Source organism: Odontesthes bonariensis, chromosome 23 (genome assembly GCF_027942865.1).
Source record: "Odontesthes bonariensis isolate fOdoBon6 chromosome 23, fOdoBon6.hap1, whole genome shotgun sequence".
NCBI classification, from domain to species: domain Eukaryota; kingdom Metazoa; phylum Chordata; class Actinopteri; order Atheriniformes; family Atherinopsidae; genus Odontesthes; species Odontesthes bonariensis.
The window spans coordinates 19,179,884-19,193,947 of NC_134528.1; the positions used below are offsets into that span (position 1 = coordinate 19,179,884).

The following is a 14,064-nucleotide window of genomic DNA, read 5'->3' on the forward strand; positions in this document are numbered from 1 at the left end:
TAGCATTGGGAAGGTTCTTTCATTGAAAAGAGTGGCAACACATGACAAATTGAACATTAAATTCTCTTTAAAAAAAAAAAAAAAAAACTTGCTATACACACATCACACACACACAGCTAGGCAATATACACCTTTCAGCCGAAATACAGTTTTAAAACTATACACGAGCAGGAATGATTTTAATACTTTGTCCTCTGAAACCTATTAAAGCTGAAGGCACTGGAGATACAAAGGTATTCAGAAAATGAGTTTTTAAACCTGCACCTTCGAAGAAAAAAAAAAAAAAAAAAAAAAAGATTGTCTGAAAACTCCAATACATCAACTGACAAGCAGTTTTACAAATCAACACATTAAAGGGATATTATCTTTTAAATGGGGTTGTATTAAGTACTTAAGAGTAGTCAGTGTCTTACCTGCAGCAGACAGCGAACCGTGACCACTTGCAAATATTTGACAAAACCCCACTTTGAAAAAAGTGAAACATCCCTTTATTACATCATATACTGCAATTACATGTGAGGTAAAGGAAGAACACGTCAGGTCAGTGTCTTTGTCTCACACCACTAGTTTCCTTCCATCTCAAGCTGTTTTTTTTCTTTTTTTTGCTTATTCATAACTAAAAAAGAAGAACAAATGTGTTTGATCTTAAGATTCTTTTTACATATTTATATTAAGTAAACTGGCTCATCAGCATCCTTGTACAAGGTGGTCTCTACAACACCGTAATATTGGCTTTTCCCCATAAAAATGCACCATTATGAAAATGTGGATTAAAAAAAACAAAAAAAAACCAAAAAAAAAAAACACATATTTAGATATTATTTAAAGGAGCCATGGCATGAAAAATTGTTGTTTAACATTAATATGAGTTCCTCTAGCCTGCCTGCGGTCCCCCAGTGGCTAAAAATGACGATAGAACTAAACCATGCACTGGAAATTATTGTCCGCCTTTGGTAATGTGACCGTGCAGATGGCCTGATCGGGAAAGCCACCGCTTATGACGTGGCGCCTCATATGACGTCGAGGCTGTTTCCCCCCAGAGCCCATATATGGCTATGCCAAAACTGCCTTTCCCCGCCCACAGCTCTTTGGCCAGCTCATTGCGCTGTACATGGATGTAAAAAAATCTGTTTAGAGCTCCTGCATCAGAACCTCTAAAGAGCCAGTGGACAGATTTAGTTTTTTTCTGGGAAAGTGACGACAGAACTGAAGAGATTTGTGTATGTGTGCGCCAAACATTTCACCGACGAATGTTTCCAGATCTATAATTGTGTTGCTTTCCTGTATGTACAGTATAGTTACATAGCTTGTTACCACAAGAAAGTGTCTGTATCGTTAGCTATGCAGCTAATAGCATCAGGTATGCGTGTGTCATGTTAGCAAGCTCTTATCTCTGCCAACTGGGCTGTTGGAGGTGTTTACATGCCCATGAGATGGTTAGCTCGCTCATTTTAGACCAAAACCCCCTACTTCAAGCTTCCTGAAGAACAATGAATCTGCAAATTCAGTGCATTTCATCAGGATAACGATTCATTCATGGTTCCAGCGCTACGTGCATCTTTGCAAACCAGAGCAATCAGATGAGAATGTCAAAATCCTCACTCCAGCTTTCCCCTTCACGCACGCCTTTTTTGTCGTCTTGCTGCGTCTTGTGTAGCACTTGCTTGATGTTTGACTGTGTTAGGAGAGTTGTTCACTAACTAGTTCGTCATATTGTCAAAGTAAGCTCATTTCCAACAGGTTTCGCTAGTTTTACGGCATAGGGCTGCCGTGCCATCTACGTGCCATGGCGATTCACAAAACATTTGCGCATGGTACCACTGGCGTAAGTAAGGCCACACCCCCACCCTCCGCTTTGCCCCACCTTTCTCCTCCTAATTTGCATTTAAAGCTGCAGACCCTAAACAGCTCATTCTGAGGATCCTAAGGAAAGCTCATTTTTGGGACTGGCTGTAATTCTGCACCAAGGCAGAATTTTGGGGAAAAAAACTCAGATACAGTATTAGGGGACCACTAAAGCCTATAAAAATATATAAAAGCCTCCATTTATTTTCATGCCATGGCACCTTTAAGAGCTGCATGTTGGATGAAATGCATGTTTAGAATAAACTGTTCGGTTACACAGCGATCACATTTGGGTTTTGACGCGTCTGAAGCAACATTTACGTTTCACCACGAAGCTCTGCTTGATTTCAACACAATGAGCTGAATTTACTCCATCACTGGTGTAACAGTCCAAGCAAACATTTGCTTTTGTAGAGTCAGATTTTCAGAAAAGAAAAAAAAGATTCAAACAGAGGGCATCCGCAGACTTTTGGCAGTGATGAGCTGCAAGTGTGTCTCTGACAAAACATGCTGTAAAATAATGTAAAACGCCACGTAGCTGCACTGGGACTATGTACACACGAAGCCTGAAGTGACATGTGCGTCACAGCAACAATTTCAAGACGCCCAGTTCATTTTTTTAGTATTGGAGTATTGGAACACAAAGGTAAAAACAGTCTGTACCTTTGTTATATTCTAACACTAGCCCTTTATGCTGCCGCTCTTCTTTTAAACAAGTCTTCTAAGCTCCGCTTTAACATATTTACATTAAACAAGAAGCCCGTAGTTTGACCTCATGGGCGGGCTGTACAGCAGTAGGAAGTTTAACAAGACAAGTTCAATATTGTAACGATGCATGAATGACAGACAATAAGTGAAGCACCGCAGGCCACTTTTGAAACGATCAATGAAGATAAGAACAATAACGTAAGACATTTAAATAAACCGGTGTGTGAGATAGGAAGAGCAGACAGGAACATACATGGTGTTTATGGCTCATAGTGAAATACAGAAACACTGCTTTAACTGACAACTCTGTCAAATCAACAGCTGTGGTAAATCCACACAACAATATATTACTTGTTCATTTTTTTCCGATCGACTTTTTAAAAGTTGTTCTTGCTTCAAAATGAATAAAATCCAAGACCAGGATGATCCCCTTTCATAATGGTGAACTTAATTTAAGTAAATAAAAAGGGGAAAAAATCTTTTAAATATCAAAATATTCAAGCTTTTGTCCCAAAAGCTGCGTGATAATTGAAATGTCTTTTAAAATGGTCCTCTAAAATCTTTAGTGCACACTTGAGGTCGTTTCTATGCATCCAGTGTTCAGGAAATGGAAGCAGCAAACCCGTTCCTCTGGTCCAGCTCAGACATGTCAGACATGGGGGTTTCATCGGTGTTAACAATGCTGTACTGACCAGCCTCTGTGTCTCTGGATGCTGGCCTCCTGCGGTCCAGCAGAACAGAGTGGATCAAACCCACCGGGACGGGCATCATCGCAAATATGATCAACAAAGCCAAAACAGCCAGAGCCCAACCAGGGTACGGTAGATGATCATCAGAAGCCTGAAAAATAAGAGAAGAAGAAACTCAATTTAATCGATCAGTCGAGAACTTCAACCACCGAAACGGCATTTCTTTTTCATTGTGTTATTCCTTTCATGCAGAAAAGTAGGAGTGGAGATAAAGCGAGCCGTAACTTGCTTAATTTTGCCGCTTTTGTGCATACGAGCAGAAAAAAAACAAACAAAAAAAAAAACATTTGCTGTCCACAAGATAAAACGTCTCTTGTTGCTGAAGCTTTTCATGTTTTTCAATGGCTGAGAACGTTGTGCCACATGCAAAAACAACAGCGCACCGATGCAACATCACATCGAAGATTGCTGTTCTGTCATGGACGTATTTCTTCCCATTTCAGTAAGACTCCTAAACGTACCGTTTCCTGGTTCCACGCCATGTAAGTGGGGCGTTTGATGAACATGCGTACAGTGGTGGCTCCCAGCAGTCCCAGCATAGCAAACAGGCAAACGTATTTCCACAGGTACTTGTAAATGACACTGGGGCGCCAGCCCAGCATTGCCTCTATGTCGTCTAGGAATCTGGGGCAAGACACACACATGTACTCAAGTACCCAATTAACATTCACACCGACTTGACATTAGATACCCGCATGGGGAAAAGAAACCTCACCTATCAGCTCCATATACCCAAGACACGCTAAAGGTCTCGAAAACCACCACAATGATGAGGGGCAGAGTGGCAGAGTAATCGTCGAACATCGTCACAAAGTAGTTCCCACAGCGCTGGGTGAAGAGCAGGCCGATCAGAAAGCCAATGATGCAGCTGAAAACTGCAACAATAACAACAGGACTGACATGTTGGGCTAAAACAGAGCACACCTAATGCTGAAAGAGGAGCACAGACATTTGAATACACTTTCCACTGACGCATACCTGATTAAATAAAATGTATATTTCTCTTTTTATTGTATGAGTCTTATAACTGAGAATATATAGCATACAACTACGTATGCCACGTAGAGGAAAAACAGATGTTTACTTGTAAGTTTGGTCTTGTTTTTTGCCAGAGTTTTGAAGCGGTCGCTGAGGGGAGCAAGGATGCCCTCCATAGTGCCAAACATGGTGCTGAGGCCCAGGTTGAGCAGCATGAGGAAAAAGAGTGCAGACCAGAAGGGGCTGCCAGGTAGGAGTGAAATGGCCTCCGTGAAAGCAATAAAAGCCAAGCCGGTGCCCTCGACGCCCTGCACATAAACGGAACAGCCCGCTTTAGTTCTCATGTGCAGCAAATTGCAAATGCAAGAATTCAACACAGCAAATAGAATTCAGTGACCTAAAACTCAGCTTCTTACCTCCTGCATCTCTTTTTTCAGGTCACATTCTGTTAAATTTGAAGGGATCTGGCGCCCAGACTGTTTAAACCAGGCACTGTAGTCCTCTACTGTCACGGATTTGGGATCAGAGTCGCAGAATACTGGTATCAGGCTTTGGTCCACGTAACTGCAGTTGTACTGCTCTGATAACACTTTGAGGTTACTGAAAGACAAAAGAATATGAAATCCGAAAAATATACATTCAAGCATTCCTTGTGTTGGAAAAATTCACAATATAAGATGTTAGGGGAAATTAAGCACACATTTTCTGACCCTTGGGCGGAAGTACTTTCTAATTGATGCTCCGTTTACTCAAGCCCGGTCAACAGGGCTGTAGATGTCAAATACTCAGGTTTGACCTCTCATGCAACATACCTGGCTATGCATGAAATGACCTTGGTTTTGGCACGGAAGCCGAGGACAGCAAACACAACCAGAGTGGCCAGAACCGATGTGAGGAAGTTTATTAAGGAGACAGTGAAGGCGTCACGGTGGCAGTTGTTGTTCTTGGGATTGTAGGAGGAGTAGGCGATGACGGACCCAAAGCCGAGGCCCAGGGCAAAGAAAACCTGCGTGGCTGCCTGTCGCCACACCTGCACATTTGCCCAGATTTCCAACTGTGATGAGCAGAGCAGAAAGAAAAGGCGCGTCAGGGAAATAACCCCATCTTATGGTTTCTCACCTCTCATGCTCAGTCAGCAAAATATTTTGTCTCCACGCACCTTTGGGTAAAACATGTAGGCGATTCCCTCTAAGGCTCCATCCAGCAGAAGTCCTCGGATCAGAAAGCAGATTAGCACCACGTACGGGAATATGGAGGAGAAGTACATCACCTGGCACATGAGGAAACACCGATTAGCTTGTGAGAGTTCAGTGCTCCTATTCTCCTTAAGTGGTTCCCAATATCATAATCTGAAAAATCACCTTATTTCCCCACTGAACACTGAACTCCTACACACTCCTGCCCCGCATATTAATGTTCTTTCCATGTAAATGGCCTTTTAGTAGAAGAGCAAGATTACCAGGTTCACAGGCCAATTCTATTATCCATGGGCAATAATGCAAATAACATTGAGCATATTTGCAAGAAAGCTTGACTACGATTGTGTCTTCATACGATTGTGCAACATATGACTCTTGCACTCCCGTGAATGAATCTCTATACCCAGGTGTTTTCATACGAAAACATTATGTAGCAACTGCATGCATGGCGTAACATTTCATCACTTTACATCGACTCGGAAATTGGTGGAAAGGAGTCATTTCCATCTGCCAAACAAAAACGCAAAGACGACCTAAAAGCTACTGTGTCTCTTGTGTGTTGCAGTGCAAACGGGGGAAAAGAAGGAGGATCTGTGTTTTTCCTGAGGGACTCAACCAAATATTGAGCTTTTAAGAAGTAATAACTGTGACTGTGAGGCATCAGCAGAAAAACGTGGCATCCCGACTCTCAGTATACTACACGTGCAGCCAGCATTTTGTCACTGGGAAGTCATACATGAGTATTGATCTACAGAATTATTGTAAGTAAAGCTAAAGCATTCGAATAGTACTTGAATATCCATTGGAAAACATGGCTGTATTAGAAAGCAATGCAGTAACAGTGTTGGGTTTGGAAGTGCCTTCTCCAACCACAACATATCGTAGTAGTTACAATTTACCTTGTAACTACTTGTCACCATTTACTATGATATAATAATATCTGGCACAGTGAAATCTCCCTCACTTGATATAGAGACTTTTACTAACTTCCTAGGAATTTCTGCACACTGTGGTGTTGTTAAACTTCCCCTCCAGTCACGGTTGTTTTCGGAGTATAGCTCCTTGTGCCCTGCCTCTGTGCTCATTGTGGTGTATACATCTCTGCACAAACTGGACCGTGTCATGCATCAGACAGAAAACAACGCAGTGTAAGAGAAAAACAAGACCCGATGCAGGTCAGCTCCGATAAGCCACACATTCCATTAGTAAGGAATAGTAACCCTGAAATTCAAATCCCGACACATGACAGGGATTTGACCCAGCTGAGGAAATCCAAACAAAGCGAAATAGGAACCAAGTTTTTGTCAATAAGTTAATGTTTGTCAGATAAATTAAGAGCCAAAAGACTGGTAATTATTTTAAGTGAAGTAAGCTTTCAATTGATCAACTGTCCAGAAGCATCTGAGAGGTACTAAAAGACTGCAAAAAAAGAAAACACACCAAGACTAAATCTTTTGAAAGCCAGCTCCCACAAGAGGTCGGACAGGTACCTTGACCGAGGACTTGATACCCTTGAACATTCCCAGGCACACGATTGTCCAGGCTGCCAGCAGACAGCAGACCATGTAAGGGTTGAAAGAGCCCACCTCATCAATGGAGTCTGTGATATCCAAGGCTTTGCGGAACCAGAAATACGAGGTGGGAGAGCTCTTTTCACATTCTTTTACTGGAACGAAAAGAAGAAAAAAATTTTTTTTTTAAAATGACATGACATGACATACACATCTCATACATTTATGGTTTAATAGCTGCTCGTATTCTGGTAGTTTTGAACCCGAATGCTGTGTGTTTACCCGTTATATTCCCCTGTGTTGGACAATGTTCCCAAGGTAAAGGGGACTGGAATGAGTTCCCGAGATAGAAAAGACTCCATGCGAGGATCACATTGTAATAGAGAGCCACAAAGAAACAAACCTGAGGACAGATAAGAACAGGAAAACATGTTTAGCAAAGTGTAAAACAGCTGTTCAGTGTCCGAAGAGTTCTTATCAGACCAATAAATGTGCCGTTCCTCCACCGCCGTAAACATGCAACACATGTCCCTCTCTAGCAGTTGGCAAAATGTGGCAAACGGGAAATTACTGACTGAGGCATAAGTATGCAGAACTAAAGGAGTCCTTTTGCTCTGCAATCATGTGACACTGTTTCCTTAACATAATAATAATGAAACAGGGAAGCATCAATCATTTAACAGTTGTTGTCTTACCACACAGCTGGAGTAGCCGATGCCCGCGAGCCTCGGGGAGATATATTTCCACACTCCAATGCTGCCCTGTCGAATAGCCTGACCGGCCGCCAGCTCCAGGAAGAACAAGGGAATGCCCACAATCAGCATCAGCAGCACATACAGCAGGAGAAAGGCTCCTGAGGAGAAGCAGCCAACACTCTGTGAGCAACAGACACAACCACAATCTGCTGCTCAAAATCAGAACTGTTTGAAGAAGATGCACTCCCGGGAAAACAAATGTAGAACTCATAAGCGGCCATTATTCGCATGAATGGATAAGCACAACAGCAACAGTGTCTCCTTGACCACGTGCCTCGCAGTGGTGATGGCGCCAACCACCCACCCTCTCATCTGAGTAATTGATGCTCTGCACCCGCCACAACTGCATTTGGTAATTTACAATCTACAGTCGTGCAGCAGCCACCTAACACGGTCAAAAGGAATATGCTCTCACCTCCGCCGTTCTGGTGGCACAAATACGGAAACCTCCAGACGTTGCCGAGCCCGACGCTGAATCCCACCTGAGCCAAAAAATACTCTATTTTACTGTTCCATCCTGCTCGAGCAGGAGGCTCAGAGGGGCCCCGCTGCACCTCCTCACCAGCGTAGGCACCAGCCTCCGGCTCTGCACCTCCTGTCTTGTCATCATCAGCTGGCAAAGGCTGCTTCTCCATCTGGGAAAGAAAACGGCAGCAGAATACCAAAGAAACGATGAGGAACTGAGACTGTGGCTGGTTGTCTTTGATGTTTCGTACACTAAAATAGGCGAATGCCTTTTTTTTAGCAACTGTGCAAGTTTCCCAACGTGGTGAGAGGTGGCCTTCAATTGTGATACGCTGTGAACAAGTTTATCACTTCCCCATTACTATGTAGTGTTGACTGAAATTTCAAATCATAAAGAGGCTGCAGTAAGACGTTATTGCATTAAAGAAATTGTTTTATAGTTTCCTAAATTTTGCCCAAACAACAATGAGTGTATTATTGGTTGAAAGAGGGTGCACATTCAACTTTGTAAATTTACTTTCCGTTAACTGTGAGCAGAGGAAAAGTCATCTATTCAACCAGATGGTGAATTACGTCAAGTGTATTTTCTTTGTAGCCCAGGTTTAAGATAATCCCTGCTAAGAGAACCCAGGAGTCCAATAAGTATCCCCGCATACCGCGAACCACAGAGCAACAACGTGGCAAAGCGCATCCTCAAACTCCGGAGCCAAAAAAATGAAAAATCTGTGATAACAAAAAACAGACACTTTGTGTTAAACCACCTTACCTGCTGACCGGCAAATGTCGTCGTGGAAGAGCTAGACGAAGAAGACTGTAAGAGGGAGAACCCCGGCGATAATCTTTTATCCTTCCTTCTGCTCAGCGATAACGAGCACGTGTGTCGGCGGTTTCGACTGTCACAAAGATGCGAATCGTGCCGCGCGCGTGGCTCTTCCTCTGTTTCTATATTTCAAATGAACTGTGAGGAAATTTGGTACTTTGGTGTAGTTTTTATATTCTTCTAAATGCGTATAGTACCGCTACAAGGTATTCGCCCGCGTATTTTAACTCGAAGCCGACGGACATTGCCAGTGAAGCTTGTTTCTTCCGCCTGATGCAAAAGCAGCTGACCACGCCCACTGCTCCAGTGCTGCGTTCCCGGGATGCGCGGAATTATGTGGCACCGTGTATGTGGGGGTCCCTGGGTCCCTGTGCCACGGACACAAGTAAACCTGACAGCTAACCGACAGGGGCGATTCTAGAGTCTGTTGGGGCCCTAGGCAAAAATTCATAGGGGGCCCCTCCGACCAGCGCTCATCGCCCTTACAAGCATAGACTCAGAACTAGGGGTGGCAACGATAATTCCCAAGTGTGTCCATTGAAGCACACTATTTAATAACAAACACACATACAAAAGGTAACACAATACACTTAAAAGTCCTATAACAATATTCTAAGTACTATATCAACTTTTGCAGGCTCATCAGCTATTATGTAAGCAGAGGTGAGAATGCTGATCATTGATGACGGTGCTACTCTTCCTGCTTTTGACAGGGGCATTGTTTTCTTCTCCACTTTTGTCGTTGTAGAGTAGTTAGCGGTAACCTTCACATAGTAGCGACACCTCTGTGACGGAGAAGATTGCAACTACTGGCGCATGGACTCTATATATGGCCGGCACGACACCGTGGCGCAGGAGAGACGAACACATTTGGCCATTATGAATGCTCACAGTGACCTTATGTCTCGACCCTGCTTAAAGGGATAATCCGGAGTAAAATGCACTTTAGATCAATTTACGGGATGATTGGGAGTACATGCGTTGAGTTGACATCAAAATCATGTCATTCGGATGTGTTTTGAGAATTTCGATTTGACCGATTTTAGCCAAAAGTCGTTAGCCTGGAAGTGAGAGGGGCATATCATTTCGCCGCTACAAAACGCTATTTTTATACCTCTTCTACAGCTCCAAACAACATAACACTTACGTGGTAGTGAGTAGAGGGTCCCTAAAGCCAAACCGAAGTGTCCCGAGGTCTTCATGTGGTCGGATAGAGAGTCCAGAATGAATTTAATCAAGCCAGTACCTGCTCTTCTCTGCTGCTCAATCAGAGCCTCTTCTGTCAACAGGAGGCTACCTCACACGAGACATCACGTCACGTCAAAATTCCAACCTGTTAGTAAGCTAGGCTTTGCTGTTGCATACAACTTCATTTCACTTTCGAAAGAAATACTGGACTATGTTTGTTAAAAAAAACGGCAACGAAATTGTGAATTTCCAGAGCGAGTTACTTCACACTCGGCAATCAACTCCTACGGACTCACGTGACGTGATGTCTCGCGTGAGGTAGCCTCCTGTTGACGGAAGAGGCTCTGATTGAGCAGCAGAGAAGAGCAGGTACTGGCTTGATTAAATTCATTCTGGACTCTCTATCCGACCACATGAAGACCTCGGGACACTTCGGTTTGGCTTTAGGGACCCTCTACTCACAGGGTTGGGGAGTAACGGATTACATGTAACGGCGTTACGGTAAAAGGATACAAAATAAAAGTAACTGTAATCCGTTACAGTACAAGCAAAAACGATGTACTCAGATTACAGTTACATTCAGTGAGAATGGGGGTTACTTAACAGGATTACAATTTGTGCGAGGTTGCAGTGACAGAAGTACAGAGCGGCAGGGTCGGACTGGGGAAAAAAATCGGCCCTGGCAATTTTCCCCGGGACCAGCCCCCCCTCAGTGTTAATTAGTATCTCCAATCTAATTAAATAAAAATAAAAAACGAGCACAGACCGCTCATACAGTCAATGGCATGTACCCATAGAAAAAATACACACTCACACACACATCACACAACCTGACTATCGCCTGCTAACAACCATGATCAGTAACCTACACAAACCCAGACACATAATGGCTCGGCGGCCAGCAATCGGATAAACCAATGAAGTGAATCAATCCTGTGAAAGAATGAAAACAAGTGAATGAAACCTGCACTCACCCATTCTGAAGTTAACTCTGCCAGCCCCATAATCTTGCCCCTGCTCAGCCAACTCCTTGACGTCGGGTATGGTTGGTAACGTTACGGCGGCTAGCATTAGCAACGAGGCTGCTAGGCTTGCTAAATCGGTAAGCATTAAGCATCAAGGCTACTGAAGAAAGCTAGTCTTTTTAGCTACGTTATATTATCATCTTTCTTCTCGGCTATAAGTTAACCTTTGTTTACGGCCACTGGCCCTAACCTGACGCGCTAGCTGTCAAATCACCTGGAAGTTTTCACCGGAAGTACTGGCGCACACACACAAGCAAGGGTGTGCAAAGAAAAATAAAATGTGATGTAAAAGTCTTACTTTGCTTATTTATTACTAAAGTAGAGCACTTCATTGTCATTGCATATGTATTAATGAAATGCAGTTTGGCATCTTATCAAGTGTAACGCGTGCATATTGTATAGCATGCAGTATTTAGAGATAAAATGCAGTTATTTACAGCTAGTGTAAGGAAAGATGGTTAATAGATATGTGCAGAATAGATCAATTACCTAGGGAAATGCATGTATGTGCAGAGAATGTATAATGTAGTTATGGCAGTACAATGAAAAGAAAAATAGCATGGTATAAATAAATGTGATAAATACAGATGGAATCACACAGATAATAGGCTATACAGATTATCCTATACCATAAATAGGTCAAAGTAATCCAAAAGTAATCCAAAAGTAATTAGTTACATTACTTTTTTTAAAGTAATCCAAAAAGTTACACTACAATTACATTTTAAACAAGGTAACTTGTAACTGTAACGGATTACATTTTTAAAGTAACTTACCCAACACTGTCTACTCACTACCACGTAAGTGTTATGTTGTTTGGAGCTGTAGAAGAGGTATACAAATAGCGTTTTGTAGCGGCGAAATGATATGCCCCACTCACTTCCAGGCTAACGACTTTTGGCTAAAAACGGTCAAATCGAAATTCTCAAAACACATCCGAATGACATGATTTTGATGTCAACTCAACGTATGTACTCCCAATCATCCCGTAAATTGATCTAAAGTGCATTTTACTCCGGATTATCCCTTTAAGATTCTCATCAGTAGGTCAACTGAGAGAAGGTCCACTTTTGGAAATGCGTGAAAGCCCTGAGTCATGAGCGCAGACTTTTCTTTTCTTATTCTTCATTATGTACAGTTTTGGTTTAATTATGTAGGGGCAATATGATTTAACATAGTTCCAATACAGAGGAATAAACGATGTGCTGAAAAGCCTGCATTATGAGTCTTTTGGAGTACATTTACAGCATAACACAGCACATAAATAGATAAATACAGTTTTCAGAAGCATGAAGCCTACTCGATACATATGGAAAATCTACTTCTTCATCTTTCTTCTTTCTTTTGTCACTGTCAGACTATCATTTCTCTTCATTCTGATAAACCTGCTCTCATTTGCTTCCAAAAGAGCGCCGGGGCTGCTTTCTGCAGAGTGCAAGGTAGGGCCCCTTTAAGGAGTTCTGCGCCGGCGGACCACTGTCATTGCAAACTCTCCCCATTGTCACTGCTTTGTAGTGACTCAAAGTTGATCATCCCCCCGGGGGCTCCTTTCTGGCCAAAGGCCCCCAAGCATTCGCTGGCGTCGTCTGTTCGCAAGCAGCACCTCTGGTAACAAAGTACCGTCTCCTACATGTTGGAATGAAAGACTATCGTCTCTATTGGATTTAAAATATCTCCACTTAAATACACATACACATTTTCTTTTCAACTACTTTTCTTATTGTTATTTTTCCTGTCTAATCAGAGCGAATGAGTCAAATGACTCATGTACATATGAAGTATGCAGGCAGGGACAATTAAACCGATTCAGGTTTGATCAGATGCCCGTTTAGTGATGAAGCTCTATCGCACGGGCCAACACAGCGCTTAAAATGGAATATTTTAACACGTGCGATTGTTTGAAGCCGGGTAAACACGAACTCTCACAGTGAAAAAAGAAGAAGAAGGAATTAGAGGAGTCCCGTATGGTCATATCAATAGACACTTGGAAAATAAGCCAAAAGTTCCAACTGTAGGGATGGAGGAAAGATTTCACCTTTTTTTTTCTATTTGAACATGACATTTATTTTTTTTTGACCGCGTGACATTTTAGTGGTCAAACACACGCACTTTCATACGCACATACTGTTTGCCACGTATGCCTGCTCTGGAGTTAGATATCTCTCTACTGTAACCTCCAACTCAGAAACTACAGTGTCATCGAAGCGCACGGAAGTGCCGACATGAATTCAGTCATGGAAATTACATGAATATTGCCAATAATAAATACCTTGTGTTATCAATTTGTAGACCTTCTTGAGAAAGTTTCCCAAATGTCCTTAAGCAAAAGTCAACTGGTAACCTCTCTCCCAGCTCTAACCAACTCCGCCCAGCATCTCCTATTGGCTCAAACCAGGGCTTGTTTTCAGATTTATGAAGTACAGCACTACATAGTGGGAAAAGGGTTTAAACCCTTTCACGTGAAACAGATAATGTACATATGTGTGTATACTTTGTTTTGTTAGCCCGTTGGGACCATCTCTCTATGAAATACTCACCTTTTTAAGACCAGCAGACTGTTATCTCTGGGGTCCTGGTTAAGTTCAGAATGAAGGTGTGTATGGGTGCTTTTAGGGCTGACTTATACCCCTGGACGCACTGCAATAACATCGAGGCTGTTGTAAGAAGCTAAATCACTACTGTCTGACATGGGAAATGTCACGCAGGGGAACTGTTACATTCCTACTTTTAGAATAAGTTGTATGATTTAACACTTGGGAAGGGGGGAAAAAAGGAAAAAGAAGACTTTTTCCTAGATTTTCTTAATGAATTATTTTCCAAA

General features: G+C 42.5%; 1 protein-coding gene across 2 annotated transcripts; it reads right to left on the bottom strand.

The window, feature by feature from the left end:
• LOC142373955 (sodium-dependent neutral amino acid transporter B(0)AT2-like) lies at positions 1 to 13,603 on the bottom strand. 2 transcript variants are annotated; one of them, XM_075457437.1, is made up of 12 exons: positions 13,513 to 13,603; positions 8,161 to 8,380; positions 7,686 to 7,843; positions 7,273 to 7,393; positions 6,970 to 7,145; positions 5,440 to 5,550; positions 5,093 to 5,334; positions 4,697 to 4,880; positions 4,387 to 4,588; positions 4,018 to 4,177; positions 3,764 to 3,926; positions 1 to 3,393 (listed from the first exon to the last, which is right to left on the bottom strand). In XM_075457437.1, the coding sequence occupies exons 2-12, from the start codon at positions 8,378 to 8,380 to the stop codon at positions 3,154 to 3,156; spliced, it is 1,977 nt and encodes a 658-aa protein (XP_075313552.1). In that variant the 5' UTR covers positions 13,513 to 13,603; the 3' UTR covers positions 1 to 3,153. The 2 variants fall into 2 exon arrangements, with proteins under 2 accessions (XP_075313552.1, XP_075313551.1); XM_075457436.1 differs by lacking the exon at positions 13,513 to 13,603 and adding an exon at positions 8,977 to 9,387.
• Positions 13,604 to 14,064: the final 461 nt, after the last annotated feature.

Excerpts from the sequence above, each read along its gene's own strand:
- LOC142373955 (XM_075457437.1), bottom strand. The coding sequence starts at position 8,380 with ATGGAGAAGCAGCCTTTGCCAGCTGATGATGACAAGACAGGAGGTGCA. Across the intron at positions 5,335-5,439 it reads CCTACATGTTTTACCCAAAG|TTGGAAATCTGGGCAAATGT; the intron begins GTGCGTGGAGAC and ends TGCTCATCACAG. Across the intron at positions 4,589-4,696 it reads TGAAAAAAGAGATGCAGGAG|GGCGTCGAGGGCACCGGCTT; the intron begins GTAAGAAGCTGA and ends GTTTATGTGCAG.